The sequence below is a fragment of the Dunckerocampus dactyliophorus genome, chromosome 14, assembly GCF_027744805.1.
Source record: "Dunckerocampus dactyliophorus isolate RoL2022-P2 chromosome 14, RoL_Ddac_1.1, whole genome shotgun sequence".
In the NCBI taxonomy this organism is placed as follows: domain Eukaryota; kingdom Metazoa; phylum Chordata; class Actinopteri; order Syngnathiformes; family Syngnathidae; genus Dunckerocampus; species Dunckerocampus dactyliophorus.
The window spans coordinates 22,909,002-22,923,494 of NC_072832.1; the positions used below are offsets into that span (position 1 = coordinate 22,909,002).

The following is a 14,493-nucleotide window of genomic DNA, read 5'->3' on the forward strand; positions in this document are numbered from 1 at the left end:
TTTGCCCCACTCAATTAAAAAAAAAAAAAAAAAAAAAAATGTATGTCCACATAAAGACACATTCAGCAGCTGTCATGCTCAATGTGAAAACGCGGGCTAAAAGGTGTGAAGGCTGCTTCCTTATCTATTCGTCAATGCTAATGAGACATTTTCGAACTACTAGTTGTTCAGCCTGGATTATTGGCACATGTCTAGTCATGTTGGCAATGTCAAACGTGCATCTGTGTGTGTACACTGATGATGCATATGAGTGTGCTTCATTCACCAATTATGTTGCTTAAAAGGACAAGAAGAAATGTACAGTGTTGAAAAATTCAACAAATCATTTGAAAGATACAAAGTTAGGTGGTGGTTTTGGGAGGCTTTGAGTCATGGCCCCCTGTGCAATTGAGTTTGACACCCCTATTAGGGGAATTAATTGCTCGGACATTTAAATGTGGCGTATGCAGTTTGTATCACGGAACTCCTTGCTGTGATTTCGGTTTTGTCAGCACCTTTAGTTTCATAGCAAAAAAGATTCATAGTGCAGTGTGTGCATTTCATAATACACTATCTATAAATCTTCAAGGATTAGCCTTGTGCACAAGAATGTTCAGTATGCTCAAACTGGGTCAACGGGCACATAGTTTACGAGTCAAAACGTCTTGGTTGTCGCTCCAATAATCTGTCAGAATTACGCAGTCACATTGTTGGGCTCAACACAAGCCCTAAACCACCGGTGTCCAAAGTGCGGCCCATTCTAAAAATGAACAGCAAATATGGAAGAAAAGAGCAGTAATTTTATGAGAATAAGGTCAAATTATTAGGACATTGAATTTGTAATAAGCGATGAAAGTGGTAATCTTAGGAGGAAAAAGTTGTATGAGGAAAAATAGATATTAGAAGCGTAAAGTTGAAAGATTAAAGAAAAAAAAAGGACAATAATTTTTTCAAAAGTCGTAACATCATGAGAAAAAAAACAAAACAAAAGAATAAATGTGCAATTAAGTTGGGGAAAATTGTATAACATTGCGAGAATAAAGTTAAAATATTTTGGGATAAAGTAATAATATTCTGAGAAAAAAAATCATGAGAATAAAGTTGAAATGTTTGTAAAAAATGCAAAAATGAACAAAAAAGGGTACTGTAGTGAGAAAAAGTTTATATTAATAATACTCTTTGTCAGCTATAACACAAAGCTTCAGATGGAAGCTTTTTCTTTCAATATATTGAAGTTCTTAGCATATCTACATGGGTTTGCAAAATCTAAAACCTCAAACTGGCCCCGACATTCTTTGATTTTTCAGTATGCAGCCCTGGGGGGGAAAAGACTCCTGTCCTAAACTGTGCAGATAAAACTAATAAGTGAGCGATACTGTGGGACAAGGGTGAGCAAACTACGGCCTACTTTCCAATCTACTTTCCAGTTGTTTGAATCTGCTTACAGTGGTACAGATTCTGTATGAAATTGCTGGCACTCGAAACTTCATTTGGCCCCATGCCGTGTTATTTAGCAGTCAGTGAGTCAGCGCTCCATTTTGCGGAAGGATACAGCACAGGGCGAACTGACTTGTTTGTTACGAGCAATACTGTACAGAAACTGAGACAGTGTACGAAATCCGAGACAACGTTTCGGCGAAACTTTTTGGCGAAAACCGAATCATACAAAAATAGAGACATACGAAAACCAAGGTGTCGCTGTATAATTAAATGACTTGCAACACTACTGTAATTAGCTTGAGTTGCACAGGAATTAGTCAGAGACAACCTCAGATAACCGCCACAGCGGTGTCAACACGTGTGACACACAACGTAACCTCCCCCCTGCACCATGTGGCCATAAAAATATACGCACAACACACATGCAAAAATTACGCCCATATCTTCCCGCCACAAAACATGCTGGGTCATTATGCTAATCATAGGGTCGACTAGCAGCTCCAGGAAGTCTTTATTACCAAGTAGAGTGGGTGGGGCTCATAGGTGACGGAGCGGGACAGAGCAGCAAGCCTTCTATTACAAAGTTCTGCAGAAAAGTCATATTTTATCGGACATTTGTTTTTTTTTTGTTGTTGTTTTTTACTTTCATGGTTCACCGTGTGTAGCATTTTGTTGTGTGTCGTTCACATACTGTTGACATTCAGTGTTTGATAGTTCATATTGTACACGCACATCCTTTATTCATGTACATTCTGTGTGTCTTATTTAGTAAAAAAAAACTCAATTCAATTGAGTTTTTTGAGGTTTAGTTATGCAAAGCAGCTTCAAGTGCTCCTAAAAAGTAACGTGAGCACATACAGCACGTTGTATGACACTTTTACAGCTAATATAGGACAAATAATTCCAGAGAGTCGTAGACGTGAAACCCAATGCGAGTCATAAAGTTTGCCCACCCCTGCTGTAGAATCTCATTATCTTTGTGGATATTGCGGTCGGAGCTGCTCTATATTGTCTCTCATTGTGCTTGTGACCCCTCTGCTCTTTCATTTAAAAAAAATGAAATATACTTCAGACCAACCCCTTTTTCTTTGTCTGACAGGTGGACAATGCCAAAATTCTCCACTATGTCGGAGCGGGCATCGCCTTCCCCACCAGTATGCTGTTTGTGTGCCTGCAGTCAGCGCTGACCTATCGCCTAGCCAAGACCCAGGGGGAGTACAATGTGGCCCACCTGCGGCTCTGCATGACCCTACTTGCCTTCATCGCCTTGGTGCTCAGTATCCTCTTCAGCGTGGTGTTCCGTTCATCTGACATCGTATCTGTGTTGGGGAATGTCAGGAAAGTCTTGATCAAGTGATATTACTCAGAGAACAATAATCAGCAACAGTACGTATGAGAAAAACTCGCCCATTTACTTCTTTATGCATGTGGTGCATAGTTGTACCCACAATGTAGTTGCAGCTAGGCATACTGTAACATAGCAAAGTTGGAGGTGCTTAATTAAGCATTTAAACCTGACTTTACTCACCACCGACAGAGGCTGGTCAGCTTTTCTCTGATAGCTAAAGACTTCTTGTCGTCCTGTATGAGTTTCCCGTATAACGCTGCTTCACGTGCGCTATGAGTTTGGTCGTATAAAATTTCCCCCGGTTCTGTGCCACCACGGGAAAGTTGTGCTTGACAAGTTTTGCACTCAGCTGCAACGTCCTTTTCGGACTTCAACGAAAAAAAAAACACGGCCGACATCACTCCTACTCAACGCTTAACACCTCAGCACACGCTGCTGTTGTGATCACGTGGGCTCTATCCGGCCGCTGCTGGATAGATGTGCTGGGGCGGAGTCTGGAATCGACTGCTTGTATCGGATTGCCGATATCGTAGATTTTAAATGCAGGCTGATATAATCCGATACTTGTTTTTGTTTTGCTGATATCGGCCTGATATCTGACATCAGTATTGGATTGGGACATCCCTAACCTTTAAGATACATTAGTGAGACTTCATTTAGACTTTATTTTTATTTACAATGTTATATTCTTATTTTGTTTTAATTATGTAATAAAGTGGATCCCCGCACATTCGCCATTGAGCATAAATTTGCAGATTTTTGGTTCAAAAATGTGTTTATTTTTTTCTCCAATGTCAGAAATAATTGATAAATATGTGACCGTAGTGGTAAAACGTACAGCATCCATGTTCCACTGTAGAAAGCCCACAGTTTTTACATATTCATGTCTTTATGCAACACTGATGTTTTTTTTTTTTTTTTTGGTCAAGTGCTGAGATTTCGCACTTTTTTGGCGGTCCTTGAATGCCCCATAGTTGTGTTGCTATGAGTGGCTACGCCATCTGTACACGGATCATCTGACGTTATCATTGATTAGTGGTGAGCTATATTTAAAATATAAAATATATTTTAAATGTCTTTCATAAGTGCGTGAGGCATATTTAGGTCTTAAACCTAGATTGTGTCGTGAGTGAACAATGGCAATTGAAGAGAGAAGAGGCAGGGTTCTGGATCTGAGTCTAATATAATCATTACAACTGTTTCTTTTATTGCAAATGTTGATCTGAAATCAGAGGAGAACGTCAAGCGAGCAAAGGCTTGGGAGGAGTGAGCCACGTGTCAAAATTTTTTTATGGGCGTATCAATTATTCACGTATTTTCTCATTCACTGGTGGGTCTACTGTAGTTCTTACTAAAGTGGGTTGTGCTTAGAGGGTTCCCAGTATTTTGTTCCTGAATAATTATAATAACGGATAGCATTTATATAGCACTTTTTTAGGTACTGGTGGTCTACAACAATGCATTCCTAATTGTCTTTGTAGTATTTTGCATTGGATTATGTTAGCAGGAGATTTACGAAAAAGCATATTTTGCATGTTTCCTCCTTGTGATTGTGACTAGTGATATGCGATACCATTGATTTCGTTTCTGATCCGATTAAATTAGTAAAATTCAGGCTGGTACCGGCGATACCGATCCAATACAGTTACTTTGCAAATTCACCTAATGTGTGTAGTAAATATAAAAAGTAGTATATTTCATATCATAGCATCAAGAATACAAGACATTTAATTAATTTAGTAATTCAATAAATTAGTAATTTAAGTAAATTAATAATTTAATAAGGCTTCACGGGACGAGACGATACATACGATTGGGTCGACGAGACAAGATTTTAACATTACTTTTAAAAAACGTACAATTAAAAAAGTATTTAAAAATATATTACAATATTTTGCAACCTACTAATTTCATTTCTACTACGTTACACACTGTTGCACTCTGTGTGTGGATGTAGCGGCCCCGCCTCCACCCACCAAGACAAAGATTATAGGACCGGCAAAAGGACTTACTCCATTCGTGCCGTTGTTTTAGGGAACTAACACAGCAAAGTGCACCAGTGAACTCTCTTCCTGCCTGTTTGGAGGCGAAACATGCATGACAGACAGACATGCATGTACATGGCAAAATTACCAAGTTCATTCTCATTTATTGTCTGATTAATTAATTTATTATCCCAGGCCTAGTACCCACAAGACATTTTTTTCTGAACGAAAAATCTTGTCACGTTTTTAACCTTGTGAGGCGAGATCTTGTGACACCCCCATCCATTTTCTATGCCACATGCAAAGACAAACAAGCATTCACACTCACATTCATACCTGTGGACAGTTTAGAGTCACCAATTAACCTAACATGCATGTTTTTGGAATGTGGGAGGAAACCGGAGTACCACAGAAATTCTGAATGGAGATTTGAACCCAGGTCTTCCCGATCTCCTGACTGTGACAGTGTGGCCATCATGCTAACCACTAGGCCACCGTGCGGCCCGTGACACAATCCAGCCAATCTAATATACAACAAGAAAAAAACAACACACAATCATATAAAATATGTGAAAATGGTATTTTAAACAATAAAAAAGAAAAGTAAAATAAAAAATACTAAAACCATATTAAGAACTACTTTAAGAATGAAAACTTTATTCATTCACACATGGCTCCGTTTACAATCAGTCAACGTTTCAACAATCAAATGTTTTAGACAAACATGACCTCAAAAGACTGAAGTATCGAAAGTATCAGTATTTTGATTTGAGAATCTATTTCAGCGCACAAACTGCTAGTTATCGAAAGTATCGGTATTTCAGGATCGATCCGCACATCACTGCTTGTGACATTTCCTTAACAGTGTTTCAAGGCGGCGTGTTTTTCTGCCAGGAAAGTTTCATCCTGCAGCACGCGTCCGCCATCTTTGAATGGGTCTTCTGTGTCATCATCATGCTCTTCTACGGAACGTTTGCCTTCGAGTTTGCCGGCATGTCAGGCGATACCATGGTGGTGCTGGCCAGAGGAGGTTCTATGGGGCGGGAACACAAGGTAGACGCTCTGGGACCCCTGGGAGGTCCGAGCCCACACTCGCAGCCGCACCCTACGGAGAACATGTCCATCCTGTAGCATGGTCAACAGGCCCCCCCACACAAACACACACGCACGCACACACCCACAGATATACAACGTTGGCCTGGATAACCCCTCCTCAAACTGAGGTTGTCAGAAGAGTTGAATTATTCATCTCCAGCCACGATCACATGATACTTTGAACTCAAGCAGCAGCAGCAGCAGAGCTTGCGCCAGACTGAGCGGATGCGACGGTTCAAACCCAAGCAACAGAACTCATCGTGTCATGACATCAAAGCTTTTTTTTTGTCTCCGCATTTTGCACAAGTGTGAAACCAAATTTGCCAGCCATCCAGCTAGCCCTGCCTTCAATGATCCTTGCAGGAGCAGCGTAGAAGAAAAAGTGTGGTCCCTCGCCGTCTCAACAAGTGACCTTGGATGAGTTCCTCTTCAGGTGATTGCCTTTTCATTTGGTGTAGTGCGCTCGTGGTTATAAAAAAAAAAAAAAGGCTGCTGGACGGCCGAGCTGACAGTATTGTCTGGTGGTTAGAGAGCGAGGAAGGTCAGACCTGAGAGAATGGATGAATGCAATAAGCTGTCTTAATATTCTCATATAAAAGAGCATACAACCGTTACGCCGACTATCCTGGAGGGGAAGTTTGTCCAATATTAAAGGGGGCCTGTTATATGCACGGTGGATAACCCACATATTTGCCATTCAGCTTTTGTGACCCCGCAAATTCACAGATTTTTGTTTTTTTAAACTATTATTTTAAAATATATTTTAAATTGTTGATTTTTTTTAAAATGTGTAATTAAAAAAACTATTTAATTGTTTTTTGTAATATTTTGAATGAAAAAAACATTTTTAATTAATTTGTAATTTAAAACTAATTCTTTAAAAGTAGGCCATTTTTCCCTTAAGTCGGTAATCATTGATAAATACGTGAGAATAAAGCATAAAATGTCTAGCATTATGTGAACAATGGACCAATGTGACGTCAGTGCAAGATGGCGGCGCCTTGTGTGTGTTGTTACAGTCCGGTAGGGGTGTCACGAGATGAGACAACACCCGAGATTGGATCTATGAGAAAAAGTTCTATGAAAAATACCTGACAATAGATCACAATCTACTAATTGAATTTCTACTAAGTGTGTATGCTAGCGGCCCCGCCTCCACCCACTGAGACAAAGAGACTGTATGACTGACAAAAGGGCTCACTCCGTTCATGCTACTGTTCTATGAAACAAACGCACCAAGGTGCTGAAACCAATGCACAGAGTGAACTCTCTTCCTGCCTGTTTGGAGGCAATAGACGAAAACAGACATGCATGCACATGGCAACATATTGAAGGCAGCAAAATTATGCAGCTCATTTTGATTTATTGTGTGGTTATTAGTTCATTTGTTATTGTCCCAGGCCGAGTGACCATAAGACAGTTTTTTTTCTGAATCGGAAATCTTCTCCCGTTTTGATCTTGTGACACCTCTACAATCTGCCCTCAAAACTTGTAGCCCAAGTTCATATATCATCTTAAATCAGCAAGCAGTGTGGATTATATACAAATGCCTTTTCTAGCCTGCAGGCCTCACGACCAGGCTGAAGGCTACGCCGTGACTCCCATTCCATCTGTTCTATCAATCATCTTAGATTATTATTCATTACTGGTGAGTGCCGATACATTCTGGACTTTAAATATGTTTTATAACTGTGCTGGGCATATTTAGGGCTTAAACCTGGATTGTGTCGCGAGTGAACAATGGCAATTGAAGAGCGAAGGGGAGCGTTCTGGAGCGAAATCTGATCTAATAATCACAACAGTCACTTTCATTGCAAATGTTGATCCGAAATAGGAAGGGAATGTCAATGTCAAGCTAGTAGGGACTTGTGGAGGGGGAGGAGCGAACCAGCAGCAGCATAATCCAGGCATGATTAGAGTGCCAAAAATATCCATTTGTATCGGTGTCTTAATGACTCAATGAATGTCCGAAACCGGAGGAGTGAAGCTATCAGGAGGACAGGTTTCTTTTTTTCAAAAGCGGGGATCTACTCTCTTCGGCTCAATAGAACACTGAGCACTGAGCTCAGAACGTTCCACAATCCACAATCCTTATGTGAGACATGAACACACGTTCTTCTCTTTTTCTGTGTTGTGAAGATATAAAAACAGCTAAAAAGAGGCAGCTAATTAATGCATGTAATGGGACACACCTATTCCGCCAAGAAAGCCTGCTATTCAAACACCTCCAAAAACCTCCAGCAAGGTTTTATGGTTTTGTATCCATGCTGTGAGCATGTAGCAACAGGTACATTCATGATAACATGTCATACTTACAGCGTTTTGCTCATTCTAAGCATTAGCGGAACTTCCTTCCTGCGCGCTTTGATTTCACATAGCAACATAGAAAGGAAGGCTACACCTAGCGTCAACTTTTCCAAACTCAAAAACAAAACAACAGCAGCAATGGCGGCAGCTCCAATAGGTAGCGTTACCTTTCGCTAGTGGCCTGAGGCATTGTGAGCGAGTGTGTGGTGAAGCTAGTCGCTACCCGGCGTGGTGTGGCGAGGTGTCACTACACCAGTAACGTAGTTCTTGGTAGTTCATAACAATGTTAATAACAATAATAATAACAATGTCACCTTTGTCAGAATAGGTGTGCCCCATTACCTGCATTCCTAGCTGCCTCTTTTTAATCACAGAAAAAGGAAAATGTGTTTTCCTTTCTCACTTAAGGATTGTGGATGATGGCCAAAATAAAAAAAAAAAGAAAAAAAGTGCGGTTGTACTTTCAACAAGTGTCCATTCCTACTTTGCATAGCAGGTCCCCATCAATATAGCAACTACAAAAGTGCTTCAAGTGCAACAAAATCCTTAGACTTTGAGCTGTTTGATGTCTTCGACTCGTGAATGGACTGTTGGTTGAAGAAAAACAGACTGCGGCTGGCTGACATCCTGCCAATGTTAGTGAGGTTTTTAAGTGAGATATTGGTGGCGGAAAGGAAACTAGCAGTGGTCTTGGTGCATCTTCCACCTCATGCACCGTGTTTCCACACATCTTTTTTACATGGGTACTCGCACTGCCTCATATGATTTCCTTATTTTTAAGTCAAAACACAACCAGACCTCAAACAGTATTCTAGTCTCTGCCAAAGAACACGAGAGAGTACAAGACACCTGCCAATCCCGTCCTGGTGCAGGTGGAAGGGAGGGGGAGGTCTGCATCTCATTGGCTGACCCTTTCATACTCTCCGTACTTCGTGATTAGGCATGACATCAAGCTGTATGCAAAGGGAACAAGCTGTTGTGTCCTGGCCTTGGTGGTAGATGTAAACAGCGTGTGCCAAATACTTGTATCAGCGTGCCTGCAGCTTGGTGCTAACACGCCCACAAGTAGCCTCTATCTATCTCTGTCGCTGGCGTTGTCACGTCAGACTCGTCATAAGCAATATTGTGCACTCCTTTTCTTCTTTTTGTACAATGTACACCTTGTTAGGTACACCTGCAGGTGCTAGGCTGAGCAAGACTAATACAGTAAACCCTCGCCGTTCCAATTTTCCACCTTCAGTCTATCACAGTTTTTCAATAATAGATTCCTAAATCTCGCTGTTGTGTGTTTGATTACAGCCTATTATTTGTCACAATTATGCATATTTAAGCACATTTTACATATTTTTTGCCTAAGTTAAACATTTTCAAGCATGAAAATGGCTCAGTGAAGTCGATACAAATCTAAGGCATTCAGAAGACTCATTCAACGATGTTGTGTAGTATTCTACACCGGTCACCAGGTGTCAGTAATGTTACTGTAATGGGTGAGACACACAAGCATCGGACTCGATCGTCGGAACAACAGGCTTTTATTACGGGTTCGAGAGATCTTCCAACAGGCACAATAATCCCTAACACGGGCTACTGCTGCAGCCAAGATAAAACTCAACTCTGAAGCCCTAACGTCACTTCCTGTCCATTTCCCACTAAGCTACTTTAGCAACAGAACACATTTACAGCAACACACACGAGCACGAGTCTTATTTATGTCCAATATGTCTTTACTTTCTCTTCTTATGTCTACTATATTGGGTAACAGGAGTGTAAAAGTGTTTCATGTCTGGAAGTCTCTAATGATGTTAAAACCCGTATTTAGAAGGTTGTAAACAGGTCTTCTACGCTCTAATGACAAAAATATTCCATTTATAACTAAAGAATCCTACTTTGCCGCCAATTAATGATAAACGAGGGATTACTGTATAACATTTGCTACTAGCTTTAAATGTAGTGTAACAAATGGCCACAAGATGGCAGCAAAGGACCGATAAACTGCATCAAGTCACAGTCACTTCATTTGAATCATGATCTTTTATTGTTATCTCTGCAAATGATGTGGGTGTACCTAATGTTGTGTATGTATTTGGACACGTAAAAACCGTTAAAACCAACACGTAATCCAGAGGTGTGCCAACATTACCTGTGCAGGTGTTCTGCTTATTTGTAACATGCCAGTGTTTATTAACACACTCTTGTGGAATGACGTCATTCCACACTTTCCACGTATGTCAGAGTCTCTAATGTAATGTAATCTGATTTTTTTGTATCATCGGAAGACTTCAGTGTAAAGCAAACTAAACTGGAAAAGATTCTCTTGTAACACCGGATTTACTGAGCTTCGGCTCCCTCTGCTGGTGGAAACTTGCCGTTGCAGATTAGTCACCCTCGTCCTCTGTACACTTAGGCCTTAAAAGTTTATTGTTTTCCATTTTAAATGTTCATTTAAAGGCTTCTTTTGTTAATGAAAACTAAACAGCACATTTCTACACATTTTGTTATGTAAAACTTAGACAAAAATCAGCAGACTGAACTGGAAAAGCTTCACGTTTAACACCAGCTTTACTGATCTGTGACTCCCTCTGCTGGTCAAACCTCTCAGTGCAGTTTAGGTATGCTCGTGCTCCATACACTTTAGGCCTTAAAGGAAAAAAGCACTTTTTGGGGAATTTTCCCCATCATCCACAATCCTTATGTGAGACATGAACACACGTGTTTCTCTTTTCTGTGTGTTGTGAAGATATAAAAACAGCTACAACGAGACAGCTAATTAATGCATGTAATGGGACACACCTATTCCTCCTATTAAAACACCTCCAGCAAGGTTTTATGGTTTTGTATCCATGCTGTGAGCATGTAGTAACTGGTACATTCATGATAATATGTCATACTTACAGTATTTTGCCATATTTTGGTCATTTTAAACATTAGCAAAGCTTCTTTCTTGGGTGCATTGATTTCACATAGCAACATAGAAATGGATGCTACACCTAGCGTTAACTTTTCCAAACTCAAAAACAAAAACACAGCAGCAGTGGCGGCAGCTCCAATATGTAGCGTTACCTTTGCTAGTGGCCTGAGGCATTGTGAGCGAGTGTGTGGGGAAGCTAGTAGCTAGCCAGCTAGTAGCTAGCTAGTGTGATATAGCGAGGTGTTACTATTCCATAACATAGTTAGTGGGCGTAACGTTAATAATAATAATGTGCTTTAATATGCAGGCCATATTATGTAAATGGAGCGCTGTTGGTGCTTTTTGGAGATTTTATTTCGTGCACGTTTATTACGATTACGTGTTGCCTCATTTGATCTGTTTTTATATCTTTAGAACACAGAAAAGTGAAACACGTGTGTTCATGTCTCAGTTAAGGATTGTGGAGGATGATTTTTAAAAAGTGCAGTTTTCCTTGAAAGGTTTATTGTTTTGCATGTTAAGTGATTTAACGTATTCTTGTTCATGCAAATCGAAACAGTCCATTTCGATCCATGTTGTTATATAAGAGCGAGAAAGAAATCCTGCCAGTCGATATTTGCTACTGGCCTACTTGCTACTTCAAGCGCCACCATTTCAACTCTTTCCCCGTTTCTCATCTTGTTTACTGGTCTTTGCACTCAGGAAGATGTTAGGACACACCAGCTGCATTCTACACAGACTCCGTTCTCTGCCGTTTTTATTTGATATTTTGTGTTTTGTTGCGTCATGTATATTTAGTTTAGATGCTTTTATCATTTGCGTTAATCGAGAGCCTGCACAATGAAAACATTCCTGCATCGTACGCTTGCGCTGCCCACCGGTGTTAAATATTAGTCCTGCAATCAATAGAGTATCGGGAATAATTAACCTTTAAACCTCACAGAAATAAATATATCTATCATCAGTACTCAATTCTCTTGTCGGAATGCGACATGCTGCCTATGTGCCTTATTATTATTATTATTATTATTATTATTATTATTATTATTGATAGTATGCATTACTTTGACAATGTAAACCAAAGAGGTTGTAAATTCTATTTTGATGCCAAGTCATATGATTGTCTACTGTATGTATGCCTTAATGCTCAACAAATAAAACATTCTCTAAATGTTCACTCTTTTTCTTCTAAAAAGCACACACAGCCTCAATTGATACCTTAAACGTTCTGTGTGGAATTATTGACGCTGTCCACTTATTTGCCAACAAAAGATGACAGCATAAAGGACACGGATCAACACACCTCGTCAAGGAATATTCTTAAAAACAACAACACTCAGCACTGAGGAATTAATTCAATGCTTTCTGTGTAATTAAGACATTGGAAATATTATAATATTATATTGGAATATAATATTACAACTTTTCCATCCATCCATCTTCCACCGCTTGTCCGAGATCGGGTAGCAGCAGCAGCCTAAGCAGGGAGGTCCACATTTTCCTCTCCCCGGCCACTTCGTCCAGCTCCTCCGAGCGGATCCCGAGGCGTTCCCAGACCAGTTGGGAGACAGTCTCTCCAACGTGTCCTGGGTCTGGGTCTTCCCCGAGGCCTTCTACCTGTCGGACTTGCCCTGAACTCCTCCCCAGGGAGGCATCCTGACCAGATGCCCAAGCCACCTCATCTGGCTCCTCTCAATGCGGACGAGTAGCGGCTCTACTCCGAGTGTCTCCCGGATGACAGTGCTTCTCACCAGCCCCCCTACAGAGAAAACTCATTTCGGCTGCTTGTACCTTTCGGTCACTACCCAAAGCTCATGACCATAGGTGAGGGTAGGAACGTAGATCGACCGGTAAATTGAGAGCTTTGCCTTTCGGCTCAGCTCTCTCTTCCCATAACGGACCGATGCAGAGACCCGACGTAGGACCCGGGAAGGATCTCATCCCTGATCAGGAGCAAGCACTCCACCCTTTTCCGAGCGAGAACCATGGACTCGGACTTGGAGGTGTTGATTCTCATCCCGGCCGCTTCACACTCGGCTGCGAACCGATCCAGTGAGAGTTGAAGGTCACGGCTCGATGAAGCCACCAGAACCACATCATCTGTAAAAAGCAGAGACTCAGTCCTGAAGCCACCAAAGCGGAACTCCTCAACGCCCTGGCTGCACCTAGAAACAGAATCGGTGACAAAAGGCAGCCCTGGCGGAGTCCAACCCTCACGGGAAACGAGTCCGACTTACTGCCGGCAATGCGAACGAAACTCTGACACCGGTCATACAGGGAACGAACCCCCTGAATTAGCTGGTCCGATACCCCATACTCCCGGACTACTCCCCACAGAACTCATCGAGGAACACGGTCGAATGCCTTCTCCAAGTCCACCAAACACACGTGGACTGGTTGGGCACCCCATCGGGACACACAAGCTCCTCCACCACGATAGGGTGGTAGCTCAGGGAGGAGACAACTTTTATTTTTTACATATTTTTTCTGTAATATTTCAACTCAGTGCTACTAAAAAGACGTTACTTTTCATCATGATATTATGAGTTGGTGCTCATAAAATTGCATTTTTTTCCTCTTCATATTTTGTCTTTATTCTCATCAAATTACAGCAGTTTTTTCCATTTCTGCTGTTTGTTTTTTTTGCAGCTATTTCAACTTTCTTCTTGTCAATTTCCTCTTCGGAAATATGACTTCATTCCGATCATATTATTGGAATATTTATTCCAATAATATTTATTGCAATAATAACTTTATTTTAGACTGAGACAGACTTGTTTTCTTTGTTTCTTTAATATTACAACTTTTTTAAAAACTTTTTTTTAAATATTTTGACTGAATGCGACTAAAATGAAAATGATATGAAATCATACAATTTTTACTCATTATGAGTTTCTTCTGGTAAAATGACACCTTTTTTTCTTGCTAGAGTACAACCTTTATCTCGTAATATTTTAACTTTATTCTCATAAATTTGCAGCTGTTTTTCCATTGATGTTGCTTTTTTTTTAAATTTTCCAACTCTTTCAACTTTCTTCATGTAAATGTTCATCTTCTGATTACGTCTTTATTCCCGTAATATCAAAACATTTCCCCCAACCTAGTTTTTAAAATTACAACTTTATTTTGTTTTCTTTGTTTCTTATATTCGAGTTTTAAAAATTAAACAGATTTTTTCCTTTAATATTCCAACCCTATGCTACTACAATGACATTGTTTTTCCTCATATTATGAGTTTATTCTCCGAAATTGCACCTTTTGTTCTTGTTAGAATACGACCTGTTTTTCTTTTTATATTTTGATTTGATTCTCGTAAAATTGCAGCAGTTTTTTCCATTCCTGCTGGGCTTTTTTTTCCAGCTATTTCAATTTTCTTGTACGTTTTCTCCCCGTAAATAAATCATATTTTGACTTTATTCTCGTAACATTTT

At 40.3% G+C, this 14,493-nt stretch overlaps 1 protein-coding gene across 1 annotated transcript in view; it reads left to right on the top strand.

The window, feature by feature from the left end:
• zgc:154058 (Transmembrane protein 150A-like) overlaps positions 1-13,778 on the top strand; it is a 66,807-nt gene extending 53,029 nt beyond the window's left edge. The window contains exons 7-8 of the mRNA XM_054799499.1: positions 2,519-2,696; positions 5,627-13,778. Coding sequence (XP_054655474.1) covers positions 2,519-2,696; positions 5,627-5,883 — 435 coding nt within the window. The 3' untranslated portion in view covers positions 5,884-13,778. The remainder of the gene's footprint in view (positions 1-2,518; positions 2,697-5,626) is intronic.
• The last annotated feature ends 715 nt before the right edge of the window (positions 13,779-14,493 follow it).